Source organism: Ornithorhynchus anatinus, chromosome 3, assembly GCF_004115215.2.
Source record: "Ornithorhynchus anatinus isolate Pmale09 chromosome 3, mOrnAna1.pri.v4, whole genome shotgun sequence".
Lineage (NCBI taxonomy): Eukaryota > Metazoa > Chordata > Mammalia > Monotremata > Ornithorhynchidae > Ornithorhynchus > Ornithorhynchus anatinus.
Genome location: NC_041730.1, coordinates 16,385,461 through 16,407,286, shown reverse-complemented (window position 1 = coordinate 16,407,286; position 21,826 = coordinate 16,385,461). Strand labels below are relative to the sequence as shown.

Sequence of the window (21,826 nt, the reverse complement as noted above, 5' to 3'; positions counted from 1 at the left end):
ATTCAACACATACCATTATTATTAGGATTATCGCCCTTTCGCCTCGTTGCTTGTTCATTTACAAGGGTTTTCATGGTTCCGATCGCTGCTTTCCTCATCCGGTCAGCGGTCAAGTGGCTAACCCCCAGAAATGGACTGAGCCGTTCTATAGCCTGTGGGCCCTTTCTGGTCTCCGTTTGCAGTTTCAAAGAATGGATGCTTTGCCCAACAGGATCTTCCCCCTCCTTTCCCCTCTCCCTTCCTCACCTGACCCAATCCTACCTCTAGCCCTCGGAGCTGGCTGAGGGGGAGAGATACGTGGGAGGAATCTGCTTCCTAGAGGAGAGATCACACGGTGCACCTGGCTCCTCTATTACTGTGGAAAACAATGCCAGACTTGGCTTAAACAGAAATACTTGGCTCCGGAGCTCTCCACCCGGTGAAAGTACGCAAACCTGACTGACCCCTCTAAGTCCTGCACAAACATCCTGTTCCGTCCACCTGACGGTCCCCAACAGCCGTGGCTCCACAGCTGTCCGTATTTCTCATTGGTCCTCGCTGAAGGCCGGGGACACGGGCAGTCCAACCTCGGGAAGCCTTGTGACCCATCACATCATCCCCCGGGGGTGGGGCAGAGACTGCTCCTTCAAGAATATATAGGAGACCTCCCTGCACTCACTCCCAAACTGAGTTCCCTGGTTGGTGAAGCATCCGCGTCTCAACCATGAAGCTGGTAATCGTCCTTGTTCTGGTTACCCTTCCTCTCTGCTGCTATGCGGGTAAGTATCCCGGAGCCGTGATAAGGATTCTTCCCCTCAGGCCTCACGGCTTCGAAGCCGCCCGTGGCCGAACCTTCGTCAAGACCGAAGGTGGGCTTGGAGATCCGGGACTGGGGGACCCGGGCCCGGGAGGCCGGTTCGAGGCACTTTCCAGGTAGAAGAGAGGGTGATGAGGTGGGAGAGAGATGCTGAGAGATTTCGAAGCTGGAGAGCGGCTTCAGAAAGAAACACGACTGCGGTTTGAACTGTTAGGAGAGGTGATAAACTCAGCGGAAGGGGATTTGTTTTTTAATATAGAAGCATAATCGAAAGCGTATGAACATAGAGAGAGAGCGTCGGCTGCATATGGAGATAAAACACCTTCGATGACCTTCTCGTCGTTGTTTAGAAGTGTGGCGGCCCAAGCGATTGACTGGAAAAGCTTCCCACATTAGGGGAAATTCACCGGAGCAACAGGGTTCCTTGGGCTTCCTCCTGGGTCGGGGAAGGGATCCGCCATCTTACACGGATACTCATTCATTCAATCAATCGTATTTATTGAGCACTTACTGTGTGCAAAACACTGTACTGAGCACTTAGCCCTGACCTCAGCGCTTGCAGCTTCCTGCAGCGGAGTGCATGCTCTATCCACTAAACCATGCCGCTTCTCGTCGTGGACAGGGAACCGGTCTACCAGCCCTGTAATAGTGGACTCTCCCAAGCACTTTGTAGAGCGCTTTACACACATTAAGCGCTCCAAAAAGTATGATTGATTAGTAGTTCTGGTATTTGTTAAGCTCTTACTAAGTGCCAAGCACTGTACTAAGCCCTGTGGTTGATATGCAAAATAATCAGATACCACATGGGGCTCACAGTCTAAGTAGGAAGGAGTAGAGGTATCGAATCTCTATTTTGCAGATGAGGGAACTGAGGCACAAAGAAGTTAAATGACTTCCCCAAGGTCACAGAGCAGGGACGTGGTGGAGCCGGGATTAAGATCCAGACCCTCTGACTCCAAAACCCATGTTCTTTCCACTTAGCCACGCTGCTTCATTATCAATCAATCATATTTATTGAGTACTTACTGCGTGCAGGGCACTATACTGTGTGTAAGCACTTGGAAGAGAATAACGCGACAATATTACAGACACATTCCCTGCCCACAGTGAGCTTACAGTCAAGAGGGGGAGACGGATATTAATATAAGTAAATTATGGATGTGTACATAAGTGCTGTGGGGCTGGGTGATGCAGAAGGGGGTGGGAAAAGACTAAGTTAACCAATATAGGCTATCAAATCCGAACTTAGCAAGGTTGTTTCAAATCAGGAAAGTGGGTTCATCAATCAACCCATCAGTGGTGTTCAGTAAAGACCTCCCGTAGGCAAAATACTGTACTGAAGCTTGTTGGGGACAGGGAACGTGTCTACCGACTCTGTTATATTTTGTTTCGCTTTGCCGTCTGTCTCCCCGTTTAGACTGTGAGCCCTTCACTGGGCGGGGATTGTCTCTATCTGTTGCCGAACTGTCCATTCCAAGCTCTTAGTACAGTTCTCTGCACATTGTAAGTGCTCAGCAAATACTAGAATGAATGAATAATAATAATGGTGGTATTTATTAAGCGCTTACTATGTGTCGAGCACTGTTCTAAGCGCTGGGGTAGATACAAGGTAAGCAGGGAGTCCCTCGTGGGGCTCACAGTCATCATCCCCATTTTCCAGATGAGGTAACTGAGGCACAGCGAATAATAATAATAATAATGTTGGTATTTGTTAAGCGCTTACTATGTGCCGAGCACCGTTCTAAGCGCTGGGGTAGATACAGGGTAATCCAGTTGTCCCTCGTGAGGCTCACAGTTAATCCCCATTTTCCAGATGAGCTGAGGCACAGAGAAGTTAAGTGACTTGCCCACAGTCACACAGCTGACAAGAGGCAGAGCAGGGATTAGAACTCATGACCTTTGACTCCCAAGCCTGGGTTCTCTCCACTAAGCCATGCTTGTTCAGTTCAGTGCTCCGCACACAGAAAGCGCTCAGTAATTTATGAGTGAATGATGGATCAAAGGCCTGGGGGAGTATTACAGAATGAAAAGATGTGGTTCTTGCCTTGAACAAGTTTATAGTCAAAGGGGGAAGATATGTAGTCAGTCAGTCATATTTATTGAGCACTTAGTGTGCAGAGCACTGTACTAAGCGCTCGGGAGAGTACGATATAGCAATATAACAGACACTTCCCCTGCCCACAGTGAGCTTATAGTTTAGAGGGGAAAACATGCAGAAATGAAGTAAAAATGAATCAGAGCCAGAGACCTAGAGAGCAAGGATGTACGTAATATTAACAAGGGTTTCGATGGAAGGAAGAGATGTTTTCAGTGACCTACCTGTCTACCCACAGTGCCGATTGTTGGGAATAATAATTATTATGGTACGTTGAGCGCTTACTATGTGCCAAGCACTGTTCTAAGTGCTGGGAAGTTTTATATCTCTAGCAAAGATGGAATGGAAGACTGGAATAAGGATGTGACATGTCATCATTATCACCATCATTATTTCTTAACATTAATCATAATAATTGTGGTATTCGTTAAGCACTTATTATGTGCTAGGCGCTATTCTAAGCCGCTGCAGGGATACGAGCAGGTCAGGTTGGACACAGTCCCCGTCCCACATGGGTCTCACAGTCTTAATCCTCATTTTACAGATGAGGTAACTGAAACCCAGAGAAGTGACTTGTCCGAGGTCACAGCAGACATATGGCGGAGCTGGGATTAGAACCCATGTCCTTCTGACTCCCAGGTCCGTGTTCTGCCCACCAGACCACGCTGCTTCTCTGCATCTGATTCCCATTAACGCGTAAGGTGTCTTATGCTTCGGTTGTACTTTCCCAAGCCTTTTGTTTAGTACAGCATCCCCAGTGAGTGCTCAATAAATACCTTCACTACTAGAGAAGCAACGTGGCTCAGTGGAAAGAGTACAGGCTTGGGAGTCAGAGGTCACGTGTTCGAAACCCGGCTCTGCCACTTGTCGGCTGTGTGACTGTGGGCAAGTCACTTCACTTCTCTGTGCCTCAGCTACCTCATCTGGGAAATAGGGATTAAGACTGTGAGCCCCATGAGGGACAACCTGATGACCCTGTATCTACCCCCAGCGCTTAGAACAGTGCTCTGCCCATAGTAAGCGCTTAACAAATACCAACATTATTATTATTAATGAATCTATCCCAGGACTTAACACGGTGCTTTGGAATCTAGAGCTTAATAAGCTTAATAATAATTCAACGTATTTAGAGCTATACCGGCCGCTTGGGAATTTTCAAAGAAAATATAACATACCATCCCAGCTCACCCCCTACGAAGGACAGGAGACAGGCAGAGAAGAACAATTAAAAATCAAAGATAACATAATATTTGTGCTGATTTTGCCTGAGCAGTATCTTGATGCTTTTTGTTTCCCTCTTCCCTTCCCTTTGCCCATCCCCAGCTTGGTAAGCAGAAAAATCCCCAGTCACCCGGCTCCCTTCCCTTATTATTGAGTGGGGAAAGGCTTGGGTGGAACGAGAAGCAGCGTGGTTCAGTGGAAAGTGCCCGGGCTTGGGAGTCAGGAGTCGTGGGTTCTAATCCCGGCTCTGCCGCTTGCCAGCTGTGTGACTTTGGACAAGTCACTTCACTTCTCTGTGCCTCAGCTGCTTCATCTGGAAAAATGGGGATTAAAACTGTGAGCCCCACGTGGGACAACCTGATCACCTCGTATCCCCCCCAGTGCTTTGAACAGTGCTTTGCAAATAGTAAGCGCTTAACAAATACCACCATTATTATTAATGATGGTGGGCAGTGGAGCTACCCAAGATGGAGGGCACGTGCCAGACTCCCTGCTTCACCCACCCTCTGCTCCAGTCATGGCACTTTGAATCCTCCAAATTGTGTCTCTTCCAACATACAGTCAGAAGTCAGTACAGGCACTGAGAAGCAGAGTGGCTTAGTGGTTAGAGCACAGGCTCAAGCATCAGAAGGACCTGGTCTTGGCTCCGCCACATGTCTGCTATATGACCTTGGACAGGTCACTTCATTTCTCTGGGCCTCAGTTACCTCATCTGGGAAATGGGGATTGTTGATAATGAAAAGAATAATAATAACAGTGGTAATGGTATTTATTGAGCACTTTGTGTCAAGCACTGTTCTTAGCGCTGGGGTAGAAGCAAGGTAATCGGGTTGGACACAGTTCCTGTCCCATGTGGGGCTCACAGTCTTAATCCCCATTTTACAGCTGAGGGAACCGAGGCACAGAGAAGTTAGGTAGCTTGCCCAAGTTCCCACAGCAGACAAGTGGTGGAGCCGGGATTGGAACTCATGTCCTTTGACTCCCAAGCTTGTGCTCTTGCCCCTAGGCCTCGCTGCTTCTCGAAGATTAAGAGTGGGAGCCCCAGGTGGGTCACGTACTGTGTCCAACCTGATTAGCTTGTATCTACCCCAGCACTTCATCATTGGGCAGGGATGGTCTCTATCTGTTGCCGAAGTGCACATTCCAAGCGCTTAGTACAGTGCTCTGCGCATAGTAAGCGCTCAATAAATATTGAATGAATGAATACAGTGCTTGGTACATAGAAAGCACTTAAATACCATAAAGAAAAAAACGGGGTGCCTATGGGAACAGAGCATTTTAGAGGCACGGTGAAGAGTCAAAAGAAAGGTGAAGATGCGGCTTCTACCCTTAAGGATTTTTAGCCTAGACCAGCTGGTCTGCAATGATGAATATGGGCAGGGAATATGTCCACTAATTCACTTTTTATTCACTGATTCATCTTTCCATACTCTTGCTATTACCTGGTGTCTCAGCTTCTTCTCCTGCTTCCAAAATTTCGTTTGTGCCCATCTCCCTCTTTAGGCTGTGAACTCCTTGCGGGAAGTGACCTTGTCTTAGACTTCCACTGTGTCCTCAGCTCTCCTATGAGGGTTGGGGGTTTTTTATGGTATTTTTACTAAGCTCTTACTGTGATGATAATGGTATTTGTTAAGCGCTTACTATGTGTCAAGCACTGTTTTAAGCGCTGAGGTAGATTCAAGGTAATCAGGTTATCCCACGTGGGGCTCACAGTCTTAATGCCCATTTTACAGATGAGGTAACTGAGGCACAGAGAACTGAAGTGACTTGCCCGGGGTCATAGAGCAGACCAGTGGGGGAGCTGGGATTAGAACCCACGACCTCTGCCTCCCTAGCCTGAGGTCTATCCGCTAGGACTCGCTGCTTCTCGTGAGGGTTGCGTTCTATCCAAACCTCACGTTAAGGACAGCGCACGCAGTTGCGTTCACTGTGTCCAACGTGGCCTAGGGAAGTAGCATGGCCTTGTAGATAGAACACAGGCCTGGAAGTCAGACGGATGCGGGTTCTAATCCAGACTCCACCACTTATCTGCTGTGGGTCTTTGGGCAAATCACTTCACTTCTCTGTGCCTCGGTTATCTCATCTGTAAAATGGGGATCAAGCCTGGGAGCCCTATGTGGGACAGGGACCATGTCCAACCTGATTAGCTTGTATCTACCCCAGGGTTTAGAACGGTATTAGACACATAATAAGTACTTGATGAATATCATTCATTCATTCATTCAATTCATTCAATAGTATTTATTGAGCACTTACTATGTGCAGAGCACTGTACTAAGCGCTTGGAATGTACAAATCGGCAACAGATAGGGACCGTCTCTGCCCATTGACAGGCTTACAGTTACCAGTTTTGTCTTCAGACCCCGTGACGTGTTACTGGAAGCAGTGTGGCTCGATGGAAAGAGCACGGGTTTAAGAGTCAGAAGTCATTGGTTCTAATCCCGGCTCCGCCAGCTGTCAGCTGTGTGACTTTGGGCAAGTCACTTCACTTCTCTGGGCCTCAGTTACCTCATCTGGAAAATGGGGATTAAGACTGTGAGCCTCACGTGAGACAACCTGATGACCCTCTATCTACCCCAGCGCTTACAACAGTGCTCGGTACATAGTAAGTGCTTAACAAATCCCAACATTATTATCATTATTTATTTACTGGCATCATCTGATGGGCATCTCCTTCCTGATTCCTTCACAACCTTCTAACTAAAACACGGAGTGAAAATGTGAACACTGGAAGAACTGGGGATACTGTCCCAAGTGCTTTTTTTTTAAAGTTAGTTCAAAGTTTTTTTAAAGTTAGCTCACTTAATCTCATTGCTTGATAAAAGTGGAGAATTGAATTGAGTAACTTCTGTTAATACTTACCGATGACAAATTTTTTTTTTTGGTCAAGCACTTACTACATGCCAGGCACTCTACTAAGCCCTGGGGTAGATCCTCGCTAATCAGGTTGGGCGCAGTCCATGTCCCAAATAGGACTCACAGTCTTACACTCCATTTTACAAATGTGGTAATGGAGGCACCGAGAATAATAATAATAATAATGTTGGTATTTGTTAAGCGCTTACCATGTGCCGAGCACTGTTCTAAGCACTGGGGTAGACATAGGGGAATCAGGTTGTCCCACGTGGGGCTCACAGTCTTAATCCCCATTTTACAGATGAGGGAACTGAGGCACAGAGAAGTTAAGTGACTTGCCCACAGTCACACAGCCGACAAGTGGCAGAGCTGGGATTCGAACTCATGAGCCCTGACTCCAAAGCCCGTGCTCTTTCCACTGAGCCACGCTGCTTCTCAGTGGACTTCTCAGAAGTTTAGTGACTTACCCAAGGTCACCCAGCAGACAACGAGAAGCAGCGTGGCTCAGCGGAAAGAGACCGCGTTTGGGAGTCAGAGGTCATGGGGTCGAATCCCGGCTCTTCCACCTGTCAGCTGTGTGACTGTAGGCAAGTCACTTCACTTCTCTGGGCCTCAGTTCCCTCATCTGTAAAATGGGGATTAACTGTGACCCTCAAGTGGGATAACCTGATTACCGTGTATCTCCCCCAGCACTTAGAACAGTGTTCTGCACATAGTAAGCACTTAACAAATACCAACATTATTATTATTAAGTAGTGGAGGCAGGATTAGAACCCAAGTCCTTCTGACTTCAGGCCTGTGCTCAATCCACTAGGCAGCACTGCTTCTAGAATCATTCTAGAATTCCAGGATAAATTCCAAACTTATTTCTAGACTGTAAATTCACTATGGGCAGGGTATGGGTCAACCAACTCTGTTATAACGCACTCTCCCAAACCCTTAGTACAATGCTCTGCACACAGTAAGTACTAGAGGACAGGGGTCTTATCTACTAACTCTATTTTCTCTCCCCAGCATTCTCTGTACTCTGCACAGAATAAATCCTCCAAACTGTTATTGATTGAGAGAGATAAATGGCCTAAAATATGTTCTCAGTTAACCTAGCTAAGGTTTAACCCACCTTTTACTTTTTACTTTTCAGGTTCTGGATGCTCAGAGCTTCAAAATATGCTAACTCTGGCAATCAATGGAACCAAGGATGAACTATTTAACGCAGGGGAAAAATACATTACTACTGACTCGATGAGAATTGCTATTTCTAAAGCAAAGGACTGCTTTTTACAACAACCAGCACAAAACTTGGACCTCACTCTAGATTTAATGGTAATCTCCATGTGAATAACGTCACTGAGGCGTGGGGGAAATCCAAAATCCTGTTGTCTTTCTTCGTCTGCTCTTCTCCGTCCCCTGCTGTTTCCCCAAGGGCTTGGGGGAAAAGAAATCCTCCAATTTCAGAGCATTGATTTGCCCTTAAATATTAAAAAACCTAATCATCTTTCCTCCGCCCACCCATCAGGACTTCCCTTCCCGGGGAGACGCTGACATTCCTTGCCCGCAGTTCCAGAAACCGGGGTCACCCCCACTTCCCGCCAGCCACTTCTCGGGGTCTCATGGACGCCGAGCCGTAGATACTCACGCCACCCCATAGCTTTTTGAGTTAGAATCTCAACCTGTCTCTGACAAGACTTGAGAATTTCCAGCCAATCCCAAATGATAACTCTTTGGCCAGTTAGCTCTTTGAAACCCAACCCCTCAGGGTGTTCATTCCTCTCCAATCTGCAAAATCTCCGCTCCCTTTAATTAATTGATAAATTATGGACCTACTATGTGCTAAGCACTACACTAGGTGCTGCAGTAATATTAATTATGGTACCCTTTCCTCCCCAGCCATTGGAATGAGAAGTTGACTCCTCTGTGCCAGTTGAGAATCAGTCAGGGACTGTGAGAAATGAAATAGACCCTTCCTCCGCTTTCTGATATGCTTCTTCCTTCAAACAGTCAGTGGTATTTACTGGATGCAGAACATTCATTCAGTCAGTCGTATTTATTGAACACCTACTGCGTGCAAAGCACTGAACTAAGCGCTTGGGAGAGTACGGTATAACAGTAAAGACGCATTCGCTGCCCACGACGGGCTTACAGTCTAGAGATGAGCTTACAGTCTACAACGCTGTTCTAAACGCTTGGGAGAGTACAGTAGAATAGGTAGACACGATCCCCGGGCTTATCTTGGTTTTAGTTCACTATTATCAGTGGTATTTATTGAGCGCTTACGACATGCATTACGTTGTATCTACCATCATTATTCTAGACCACCATTCTTCTAGGCCGTGAGCCTGTTGTTGGGTAGGGATTGTCTCTATCGGTCGCCGAAGTGTACTTTCCAAGCGCTTAGTCCAGTGCTCGGCACACAGTAAGGGCTCAATAAATACGACTGAATTAAGGAATGTGCAGGTCACTGTACCAAGTGCTTGGGAGTACAGTACAACAGTCGGCAGACACGTTCCTGCCCACATTGAGCTTACAATGTAGCAGGGGAGGCACACATTTAATATCTTGAGACTCTCTCTGGGTTTCTAGTGATTCATCCATCCACCCTTCTAGACCCTCCTACTTTTCGCTGAGAGGAAAGTGGATGTCTGTATATCGAGGGGCGGGAGTCTTTGACCAGAGGAATATGAAATGGATACCCAGAAGCGAAAGCCAGTCAATCAATCATAACTTATTGAGCATTTACTCTGTGCAAAGCACTCTACGAAGCACTCAGGAGAGTGCAGTACAACAGAGTTGGTAGACATATTCCCTGCCTACAACAAGCTTGCAGTCTAAAAGGAATTGTAGTTTCCAGGAAACCAGCATTTGGAGTTGTAAGGCAAAAGAGTATTTGTTACACTAGAAGTATTCTTCTTATTTCTTATGTTTGTTAACCATTTACAATAGGCGAAGCACTGATCCAGGCTCTGGGGAAAGACACGGATAGTAATTCGAACTTAAGTCCTGGCCCTTAGGGGACTCCCGGTCTAAAAGGGCTAGGGGGATTGATAAAACAGGAGAAGAAGGAATGGGGTAAATCTGGCAATAAATAATAATAATAATGTGACTTGGAGAGAGAGGGGCAGCAATGAGAGACATGGGTGGGACCATTAAAATGTTACAGCCTGACAAGAATTTTGAGTCCTAATATTTGGGGAAGCAGTGTGGCCTAGCGGGAAGAACACGGGTTTAGGAGTCAGAACACTTAGGTTCTACTCCCGGCTCTACCACTTGCCAGTTGTGTGACTTTGGGTAAGTCACTTAAGTTCTTTGTACCTCATTTAACTTCTCTGTGCCTCGTCTGTAAAATGGGGATTCAATACCTGCTCTCTCTCCTATTCTGAATATCAGCTCCATATGGGGCAATATGGCAGCATGATCTAGCGGATAGAGTATGGGCCTGGGAGTCAGAACGTTATGGGTTCTAATCCCACCTCTGCCATTTGTCTGTTGTCTGGCCTTGGGCTAATTGCTTAACTTCTCTGTGCCCCAGTTGCCTCATCTGTAAAACGGGGATTAAGACTACGAGCCCCACGCGGGACAGGGACCGTATCCAACCCCATTTGCTTGTATCCATCCTAGAGCTTAATATAGTCCCCGGCATATAGTAAGTGCTTAACAAATACCACAATTATTATTATTATTATTACCATAGTGCTTAGTACAGTGCTTGGCACAGAGTAAGCACTCAACAAGTACCTCAACTATTAGATCTGAGACAGATAAGCAGTCCTCCATTTCAGTCTAACCTTCCTGAAACCCCTTTCCTCCATTCCGAGTAATCCCAGAAAGCTTTCGGATCTTCAGGACCTTCCCCTCCCAAGTTGGCTTCCTGAGGAGTTCTTTGTTCCATTCTCTTAAGCTCTTGAGTCCTTCAGTGGAAATGTGGGAAAACCCAACCGAGTCCAATTCCGGGACCACTCAGATCCATTTTTTTTAAGGTTGTTGAGCGCTTACTCTGTGTCAAACACTGTTCTAAGAGCTAGGTTAGTTACGAGTGTTCCCCTCTAGACTGTAAGATCATTGTGGTCAGGGAACGTGTCTGTTTATCGTTATATTGTACTCTCCCAAGGGCTTAATACAGTGCTCTGCACACAGTAAGTGCTCAGTAAATATGACTGAATGAATACAAATTAATTGGGTTGGACACGATCCCTGTCCTGCATTTATTCACTGGTGTTCATTGAATTTCTATTGCGTGCAAAGCCCTGCACTGAGCACTTGGGAAAGTATAACAGATATGTGGTACATGTCCCCTGCCTTCAAGAAGCTCCCAACCTTTTCTTTAAAAAAAAAATGATATTTGTTAAGTGCTTACTATGTGTCAAACACTGTTCTAGCACTGGGGTAGTTACGAGTTAATTAGGTGGGACAGAGTACCTGCCCTCTAAGGGCTTCACAGTCTAACTAAGAGGGAGAACAGGAGAAGTGAAGCACAGAGAAGTGAAGTGACTTGCCCAAGGTCACACAGCCAGCAATTGACAGAGCTGGGATTAGAACCCAGGTCCTCTGACTCCGAAACCAATGTTCTTTCCACTCGACCTTGCTCTTTCTAAACTAAAAGGTTGTCAGGGGTCCCCAGGTAATGGTTTCCATTTCCACAGAGTCAGAGTGAGAAGGTTCTGGGCCTCCAGTCACAGTGATCCCAGCCTCAGCTACAGCAGCTATAACAGTCCCTGTCCTGTTTCCTATCCCTGATTCCTGATAAATGGTTTTTACCCTAGGGAGCACCCAGATTAGAACATACCTTGGCTAAGAGATCTATCTGCACACAGTAAGCGCTCAATAAATACAATCGAACGAATGAATCTATCAAAATATTGAGTCCAAAAAGTTATTATTGAATCCCTAGCCCATGAAAAACTCCAAGGCTTTCATTGTAATGGCAAACGTTCCATTTCTATTTCAGAATCTCATCTACAACAGTCAGAAATGTTCCGCTTATTAATTCCTTGAACTTCCTAGCTTCGAGAAATTGCCACGGACTTACCGCCTGTGAACAAAGACCGAATATCTGAAAATTTTCAAATATTTCTTCCTGCCATCTACAGATCATTTCCACCCCTGCCTCTCTCAGTTCACAAATCACTCTCTTTCAATGCAGAGGCTTAGCTGATGTAGACTAACCCACGTTTCTCTTTGCAATAAAGTGAATGCAACAACCCCCTCATTCTCATCAGTCTCCTTCTCTCTCATGGACCGAAATGATGAAGGGCCAGAGAGCCAGACCGGATACTGGACGTACGTCACTGCTCTTTCAGTGAAAGGGAAATAGAAGGTGCGCCGTCCCCTGATGTTGTCCAGAGGGCCGGGACCCTCAGTCCAATTCTCTCCTTCACATCTAGGAAGCAGGATAATGCTACTAATAATAAATGTGGCATTTGTTAAGTGCTTACTATGTGCCAGGCATTGTGAAAAGCACTGGAGTAGATAGAGCTAATCGGGTTGGACACAGGTACCTGTTCCACATGGGGCTCAGTCTCAATCCCCATTTTACAGATGAGGAAACTGAGACACAGAAAAGTGAAGCAACTTACCCATGGTTACATTGCAGACGAGTGGAGGAGCCAGGATTAGAACCCAGGTCCTTCCGACTCCTAGGCCCGGGCTCTATCCACTAGACCGCGCCAGGCATCTGGGAGAGCTGATCATGCTCCTCCCTTCGTCCCGATGCTATTTTTAGGCTTCAGCGGGATGACAGCATCCTCTACCTAGTTTACCCAGCGTGGCTCAGTGGAAAGAGCCCGGGCTTGGGAGTCAGAGGTCATGGGTTCGAATCCCGGATCCACCGCTTGCCAGCTGTGTGACTTTGGGCAAGTCACTTCACTTCTCTGTCTCTCAGTTACCGCATCTGTAAAATGGGGATTAAAACTGTGAGCCCCACGTGAGACAACCTGATCACCTTGTATCCCCCAGCGCTTAGAACAGTGTTTTGCACATAGTAAGCGCTTAACAAATACCACCATTTATTTTATTTTATTTTTTTTACTCCCAGACTGACTCCAGGAGGGTGAGAACATAAGAAAGTCCATCGTATTTATTGAGTGCTTACTGTGTGCAGGGCACTGTACTAACCGCTTGGGAAAGTACAATATAACAATATAACAGACACAATCCCTGCCGACAACAAGCTTACAGCCAAGAGGGGAGGCAGACATTAATATAAATAAATGATAGATATGCACCTGAGTCCTGTGGGGCTGTGGAGGGGGGGGGGGGGGGGAACGAAAAAAGGGAGCAAGTCAGGGCATTGCAGAAGGGAGTGGGAGAAGAGGAAAGGAGGGCTTAATATGGCATTAGCTGTGTTCTCGAAAAGCCTCTGGAAAAATAGGGCCTCTCTCTGCCCGCACTCCTGAACTCCATAAGTTCAGAAACTCTGCCCAGGCAGAGCAAGAAACAGCCATACCCCGGCACGAACCAAAACCGAGAGCCTTGCATGGGAGTGGAGAGGGGAGGTTTGGGGGCGGGGGGCTGTCAAGACAGAGCTCTCCACTTCCCACTATCCAACCCCTGCTCAGGAAGGGGGAAACGATTTAATAATAATAATGGCAGTAATTGTCAAGTGCTTATTATACATCGAGCACTGTTCTAAGCGTTAGGATAGACACAAGCTAATCAGGTTGAATACAGTCTCTGTCCCACATGGGACTCACCATCTTAATCCCCATTTTACAGATGAGATAAGTGATGCTCAGAGAAGTGAAGTGACTTGCCCAAGGTCACACAGCAGACACGTCATGAAGCTGGGATTAGAACCTAGGTCATTTATTCATTCATTCAACCGTATTTATTGAGCAATTATGGTGTGCAGAGCACTGTATTAAGCACTTGGGAGAGTACAACATAGCGATAAACAGATACATTCTCTGCCCACAATGAGCTTACAGTGTAGATGGGGGGAGACAGGTATTCATTCAAATAAATAAATGACAAGCATAAGTGCTGTGGAGCTGAGAAGGGGGATGAATGAAGGGAGCAAGTCAGGGTGATGCAGAAGGGAGTGAGAGAAGAGGAAAGGGGGCTTAGTCAGGGAAGGCCTCTTGGAGGAGTTGTGCCTTCAATAAGGCTTTGAAGCGGGGGAGAGTCTGTTGATTTTGAGGAGGAAGGGTGTTCCAGGCCAGAGGCAGGCTGTGAACGACGGATCAGCACGAGATAGACAAGATCAAGGTACAGTGAGAAGGTTAGTATTAGAGGCGTGAAGTGGAGGTTGTAGTAGGAGAGTAGAAAGGTGAGGTGGGGGAAACAAGGGGATCGAGTGGTTTAGAGCCAATGGTGAGGAGTTTCTGTTTGATGCGGAGGTAGATAGGCAACCACTGGGGTTTTGTGAGGAGTGGGGAAACGTGTTCTCTCCCGATTAAGTAAAAGTATTTGTTAAGCGCTTACTATGTGCAGAGCACTGTTCTAAACGCTGGGGTAGACACAAGGGAATCAGGTTGTCCCTCGTGGGGCTCACAGTCTTAATCCCCATTTTGCAGATGAGGTAACTGAGGCACAGAGAAGTGAAGTGACTTGCCCACAGTCACACAGCTGACAAGCGGTGGAGCCGGGATTCGAACCCATGACCCCCGACTCCAAAGCCCGTGCTCTTTCCACTGAGCCACGCAGAGTGTAAGCCCATCAAAGGGCAGGGACTGTCTCCATCTGTTGCCGATTTGTCCATTCCAAGCGCTTAGTACAGTGCTCTGCACATAGTAAGCGCTCAATAAATACTATTGAATGAATGAATGTCCTGGACGTTTTTGTAGAAAAGTAATCCAGGCAGCAGAGTGAAGTATGGACTGGAGTGGGGAGAGAATGGAGACTGGGAGATCAGCAAGGAGACTGATGTAGTAATCCAGGAGGGATAGGATGGGTGATTGTATTAACGTGGCAGCGGCTTGGATGGAAAGGAAAGGGTGGATTTTAATGATGTTGCCAAGGTGGGACTGACAGGATTTAGTGATGGATCGACTATGGGGGTTGAATGAGAGACAGGAGTCAAGAATAACGCCAGGGTTACGGGCTCGTGAGACAGGAGGGATGGCGGGGGAGGACAGGATTTGGGTGGGAAGATAAGGAGTCTTGCTTTGGACATGTGAAGCTTGAAGCGCTTGGGAGGACATTCAACTAGAGATGTCTCGAAGGCAGGAAGAAATGTGAGACTGCAGAGAGGGAGAGAGTTCAGGGCTGGAGATGTAGAGCTAGGTATCATCCGCATGGAGGTAGCAGTTGGAAACAGATGAGTTCTCCAAGGGAGTAGAGAATAGAAGGGGACCCAGAACTGAACCTTAAGGGACCCCCAAAGTTAGGGAGGCAGAAGAGGATCCCTCAAAGGAGACTGAGAATGAGCAGTCACAGAGATAAGGGGAGAACCAAGAGAGGACAGCGACAATGAAGCCGCGGTCGGATAACGTTTCCAAGAGAAGGGAGTGGTCACCCGCGGGGATTCGAAACCAGTTCTCCTTCCTGTTTAGACTGTGATCCTCATGCAGGACAGGGATCGAGTCCAATTTATTTAACACCCAACTACCCCAGAGCTTAAACAGTGTTGACACATAGTAAGCGCTTAACAAATACCGTAAAAAAGAAGGCTTCAGGGCAGGCCTGACTCGGGGAGGGCCGCCCCGGCTCAAAGCCTGTCCGGCAGCTCTGAAGAGTTGGACTTGTGCCCGTTGTTGACCTGCGGCAATTCGGGGAACCTAGGAACCTGTGAGTTACTCAAACATTCATATTAATCGAGTGTTTACTATGTGCAGATCACTGAACTAAGTGCTTGGAAAAGTAATCTGAAGTGGAATAACAGCAGGTAGTCGTGAGGGAGAGAGTGAAGGGGAGTTGAAGAACCGACTTGGGATCTGGCTCTGAGCCTTCAGCTCCCCTCCCGCCTTCAGGTGCCCCTTTGATCCTCTCAGGTCAGCCCCGGTTGGGATCAGCGTCATGGCACGACGGGGCAATTCCCTAACGGGAGACGCAGCCTGCCCCTCCTCCCAACTCTGATGGACTGAGATCCAGGGGCCTCCATCAGGATCATGCTTCAAAGCTCTCTCTTCTTTCCATCCGGGAAGGCTGTAAGCTCCTTAAGGGCAAGGAATGTGTCTGCCAGAGAGCAGCCAGAGAGATAAGAGGAGAACCAAGAGAGGACAGCGACAGTGAAGCCAAGGTTGGATAATGTTTCCAGGAGAGGGGGTGGTCCACTTTGGGGATTCATTCCTTAAGGGCAAGGAACGTGTCAGCTAATTCTCTTCTACTGTACTTTCCCAAGTGCTCTGCACATAGTAAGTGCTCAATAAATACCATTAATTGATTGATTGATTGATTGGCTCCACTGAACTCTGTACCTGAGTGATGAGATCCCCCCATTCCTAACACACACATCCGGTCGATTGCACAGAATGGCCCAGAGCTGGGTTTCTGAGCCGGCGATTCTGATCCGATAATGCAGACCCCACTAACTCTTTGGCCATCGACCCCTGGGGTCCACAGCTGGAGAAGAGGCTCTCCTGCTCGCCGGGTTTCTGCCGCTCTCACATGGCCTCTTGTGCCGCTTTCCCCTGATGGAAACTGGTGTCCAGCCACGGCTTTGCTGAATCCTTTCCTCCACGGGAACCGGACCCCAGAGTCCGGGGCTCCCCACCACCAGTGCATGGGGGTCTCCCAAGATGCTCTCTGGATCGGGGGACTCACACCAGAGTGGGCCCCATTGATGGAATGGGATGGATTGGGGATCTGAACTGTAAAAACCTCTAGACTGTAAACTCATCTCTAAACTATAAGCTCGTGGTGAGCAGGGAATGTGCCTATTATACTGCACTCCCCTAAGTGCTTAGTACAGTGCTCTGCACACATTAAGCGCTCAATAAATACAAATTATTGACTGGCTAAACACTAGTCTCTCTACACCGCCACATTCAGTCGGCTGTTGCTCCGCAAACTGCCATCAGTGTGGGTCTTTCGAGGCCACGGAGGAGCAGTACTGTCCTATTTCCCAGGAAAACCTCCAGGGAAAATGTTCTAAAGAGAGGAGAGAGTCCAGCCCCCGTGTCCATGGCTGAACGGAGATCACGTGAAACCCAAGTCTCCCTTTCGGTCCGAGTCCGGCAGCTACTGGGAGAGGGAGCCAACTGTGCCCCCGGAGATGTAGTTTGCCCTAGTGGATAGACCACGGGCCTGGCAGTCAGAAGGCTTTCTAATCCCGATTCTGCCACTTGTCTGTTACGTGACCTTGGACGAGTCACTTCACTTCTCCATGCCTCAGTTATCTCAACAGCAAAATGGGGATTAAGACCGTGAGCCCCATGTGATTATCGTACATCTTTGTACGGTAGCTGGCACACAGTAAGACTTACCAAATACCATAAGAAGAAGTAGAAGATGACTGTAGCTCCACATTATTGCAGCAAAACAGCGGGTGTTGACATAGCCACAGTCAGTCAGTCAATCGTAATTACTGAGCACCTACTGTGCACAGAGCACTCCATTCATTCATTCATTCAATCGTGCTTGGGAGAATAGAGTATAACAGTACCTTAGACACACTTCCCGCCCATACAAGCATACAGTATAGAGGGGGAGACACTTCTTGGGATGCCAGCTTTGATTCAGTCCGACCGCCCCGTGCCCTGCACCCTAACTGGCTGACCAGCTGGGTCCGATCTATGCTTTAGGACCATTTACCCTCTGTTTATTCCCTGAGCAAACTTTTTGGCAGAGCCAAATCAGTCACTTCACTGGCCAGCACCAACCCCAGTGAAACCTACTTTGATACCTATCTCGGTTCTCTGTAACAGAGGCAGGGGAGCAGCAGGGTGAGGCTCCTCTCCAGAGAGGCAGCAAGCCTCTTTTTGACGCCCATAAACTGGAGGGTTAGGGGAGTGGGCCAACCCACAGAACAGCTCAGCCAGAAAAAAGCAGACGTGTAGATTCACCGGATTAAGCAGTCTGACTAGCTCTGGTGGGGCTTTGCAGGAATTATGATTTGGCTCACGGACGCGTCCCCAAAAATGGTAGGGGAGGTGTTAGGCCTGCTTGTTCCTGGTCCTAATGATAACGTTGGTATTTGTTAAGCGCTTACTATGTGCAGAGCACTGTTCCAAGCGCTGGGGTAGATACAGGGTAATGAGGTTGTCCCATGTGAGGCTCACAGTTAACCCCCATTTTACAGATGAGGTAACTGAGGCACAAAGAAATTAAGTGACTTGCCCACAGTCACTCTCACCCTGCCTGTCTCCTCCTCCTCTTCCACTGCAGTCAGTTGATCATATTTATTGAGCGCTTATGGTACGCAGAACACTGTACTAAGCACTCGGGAGAGTACGATGCAATAATAGACAGACACATTCCCTGTCCACAGTGAGCTCACAGTCTTGAGGAGGAGATCGACAGTAATATACATAAAGAAATGACAGATATGTACATAAGTGCCGAGGAGCTGGAAGGGGGATGAATAAAGGGGAGAAAATCAGGGTGATGCAAAAGAAAGTGGGAGAAGAGGAAAGGCGGGCTTAGTCAGGGAGGGCCTTCAACAAGGCCTTGGGGGGGGGGGTGGTAATTGTCTGTTGGATTTGAGGAGGGAGGGTGAGTGCTTGGGAGAGTGCAATATGACAGTGAACAGGCTCATTCCCTGCCCCCAAAGAGCTTACAGTCTAGAGTCTAGACAGCCTATAATCTAATTTACAGTCTAGACTTATTTATTCATTCATTCAAACATTTATTGAGCACTTACTCTGTGCAGACCACTGTACTGAGCACTTGGGAGAGTACAGTATAGCAACAAGCAGGCATATTCCCTGCCCCCAGCAAACCTAAAGTCTAGAGGGGGAGGCACACCAGCTCCCGTGGGGCTTCGCAGGGATTGCGATGTGGCTCATGAAGGCTTCCTTCAAAATGGTAGGAGAGGGGCTTGGTGAGGAGTTTCTGTTTGATGTGGAGGTGGATAGGCAACCACTGGGGTTTTGCTAATGGTCCTTAGTTCACTCTGCCTGTCTCCTCTTCCTCTTCCATTGCAGTCAGTTGTATTTATTAAGCACTTATCTGTGTGCAGAGCACTGTAGTAAGCACTTGGGAGTGTACAATACAATAATAAACAGACACATTCCCTGTCCAAAATGAGCTCACTGTCTAGAGGCGGAGACAGACACTAATATAAGTAAATAAATGTCAGATATGTACATAAGTGCTGTGGGGCTGGGAGGTGGAATGAATAAAGGGAACAAGTCAGAGCTATGCAGTAGGGAGTGGGAGGAGGGGAAAGGAGGGCTTCGTGTGACCTTGGACAAGTCACTTAACTTCTCTGTGTCTCAATTTCTCCATCTGTAAAATGGGGATTCGATACCTGTCCTTCCTCCCCCCGAAACTGTGAGCCCCATGTGAGACAGGGACTGCCTCCTATCTGATTGTATTGTATCTACCTCAGCATCTAGTACAGTGCTTGGCACCTAGCAAGTACCACAATTATCATGACTATCTTTTATTTTGTTTTAGTGTTTTATTACCTGAAAACACAGGGTGCCCAGGACTGATGATCCAGATGAACACTAGAGCAAAATGGAGACTTCTGTGATTTTCCAATGTCTCTGATGCTTTTCCCGTAGGCAGACCCTGGCGTTCTTGTGGCAGGAGGGGGAAGAAGGGAGAGTGAATGAGGTCCTCGCAAGAAGCTAATACAGGAATAGCGAATCAGTGGTCTTTATCATCCTGTATCTTTTCTATCCACTGCCACAGAAAGCTAAAAGGGGAGGGAGAGAGGCTGGTTCAGCAAGGAAAAGGAGAATTTAGCCTGCGTTCCTCTCATCGCCCCGTAAAATCCGTTCTCCCTTCTCCTTAGAATAAGAACATCGCGTAGGAAAGGGACTGTGTCTAATCTGACTGTCCTGCATCTGTCCCAGTGCTTTGAACGAAGTCTGTGCTTAGCAAATTGACCAATCAATCATATTTATTGAGCGCTTACTGTATATAGATCACTGTACTAAGTGCTTGGGAGAGCACAAGACAACAGAATTAGCAGATACGTTCCCAGCCCACAGTGAGTTTACAGTCTGGAAGGGGAGATGACATTATTATGAACAAATAAGTAACTTATAACATAGAATTTAAAGATAGGTACCCAAGTCCTGTGGGGTTGGTGGTGGGGAGAATAGCCAACGTCCAAAGGTCACAGAACGAAGGGCATAGACGATGCAGAAGGGAGACTGAGCTGAAGAAAGGAAGGCTTCATGGGGGAAGGCCTCTTGGAGGAGATGGGACTTTAATAATGCTTGGAAGGTGGAGAGTGGCGGAAAAGGAAGTTCCAGGCTAGGGGAAGGTTGTGGGAAAGGGGTCAGCGGCGAGATAGATAAGAATGAGGTACAGTGAGTAAACGGTGCTAAGGGAGCGCAGGGTGAGGGCTGGGCTAAAGTAGGAGATCAGTGACGTGAGCTGATTGAGCGCTTTAAAGTAAAAGATAAGAAGTTTCTGTTTGATGCCCCGATCATTATAATTATAAACTTTCTCCCAGCCAATTTCTCAACTATCCCATGCTCTCGATTCCTCTTCCTCTTACTCACTGCTTGGGCCTTTTTCCCAGCATGGCACACCTTCCTGGATAAGCTTTATCGAACTACATCCCTTCCCTTATCCAAAGCCTTCTAAAAACCCTCTTCCTCCAGGAGGTCTTCCCCAATGAATCCACCCAAGTCATAACATTCCATCAATTATCTCAGCACTCACGTATTTACCTGTTTACTTGTTCCTGATTCACTTTTCTCTAAGCACTGTGGCCTAGTGGAAAGATCCCAGGCCTGGGAGTCAAAAGGATCTGGGTTCTAATCCCAGCTCCAACACTTGGCTGCTGTGTGATCTTGGGCAAGTCACTTCACTTCTCTGTATCTCAGTTATCTCAGCTGTAAAATAGGAATGAAGACTTTGAGCCTCTTGTGGGACAACTGATTACCCTGTATCTACCCCCGCGCTTAGAACAGTGCTCTGCACATAGTAAGCGCTTAACAAATATCAACATTATTATTATTATGTGGGACAGGGACTGTGTCCAACCCAATTACCTGTATCTAACCCAGCGTTTATTACAGTGCCTGGCACCCAGTGAGTGCTTCATACCACAATTTTTATTAAACCTTCCTTTTCATTCCTTTAGTTGCCTAAAAACTGTGTGGCCCAATGAAAGAGACCGGGCCAGAGAGTCAGAGGATCTGGGTTCTAATTTCCATTCTGCTGTGCAACTTTAGACTAGTCACTTTAACTTCTCTGGACTTTAGTTTCCTCAACTGTAAAATGTGGATTAAATTCTACTCCCTCCTACTTAGACTGTAAATTCCATGTGGAACAGGGACTGTGTCCAACCTGAATTCCTTATACCTACCCCAGTGCTTAGTATAATGCTTGGTATATAGTAAGCGCTCAACAAATACCATAATGATTATTATTTTTCGCTTCTCCCAGCAAACTGCTTGCTCCTCCGTGACAGAGATAATGGGTTTGACTGCTGGGATAATATCTTTTATTGCTTTGCCATGTTCTCCAAGTACACAGTAATAGTCAATAAATGAGACCGAGGGCCAAAGACTGTTTCTAATTCTCACCGGTGTATTTTTTCTTAGAGTTTATCACAGGACACTGCACATAGTAAGCACGTAGTAGATACAATTGCTACTGGGACTATAATCATTTCTTTTAGACTGGTGACTGGGAAATGTGACATTACCTCATATTTAGAGGCAGCCTGGGTTAGGGTCCAGATCATGGCTCCTAGAATCAGAAGGATCTGGGTTCTGATCCTTGCTCCGCCTCTTGTCTACATTGTGATCATGGGTGAGCCACAGAGAGGTGAAGTGTCTCACCCAAGATCACACAGC

General features: G+C 47.2%; 1 protein-coding gene across 1 annotated transcript; it reads left to right on the top strand.

Moving 5' to 3' along the window:
• The first annotated feature begins 679 nt into the window (after positions 1–679).
• Positions 680–12,165, top strand: LOC114809960 (secretoglobin family 2A member 2-like). The gene is made up of 3 exons (XM_029058916.1): positions 680–758; positions 8,110–8,291; positions 11,911–12,165. The coding sequence occupies exons 1-3, from the start codon at positions 704–706 to the stop codon at positions 11,947–11,949; spliced, it is 276 nt and encodes a 91-aa protein (XP_028914749.1). The 5' UTR covers positions 680–703; the 3' UTR covers positions 11,950–12,165.
• Positions 12,166–21,826: the final 9,661 nt, after the last annotated feature.

Bases quoted from the DNA above. Each gene is read 5' to 3' on its own strand.
- LOC114809960 (XM_029058916.1), top strand. From the start codon at position 704: ATGAAGCTGGTAATCGTCCTTGTTCTGGTTACCCTTCCTCTCTGCTGC. The intron at 759-8,109 runs GTAAGTATCCCG...TTTACTTTTCAG, and splicing joins TCCTCTCTGCTGCTATGCGG to GTTCTGGATGCTCAGAGCTT. The intron at 8,292-11,910 runs GTAATCTCCATG...TTTCTATTTCAG, and splicing joins ACCTCACTCTAGATTTAATG to AATCTCATCTACAACAGTCA.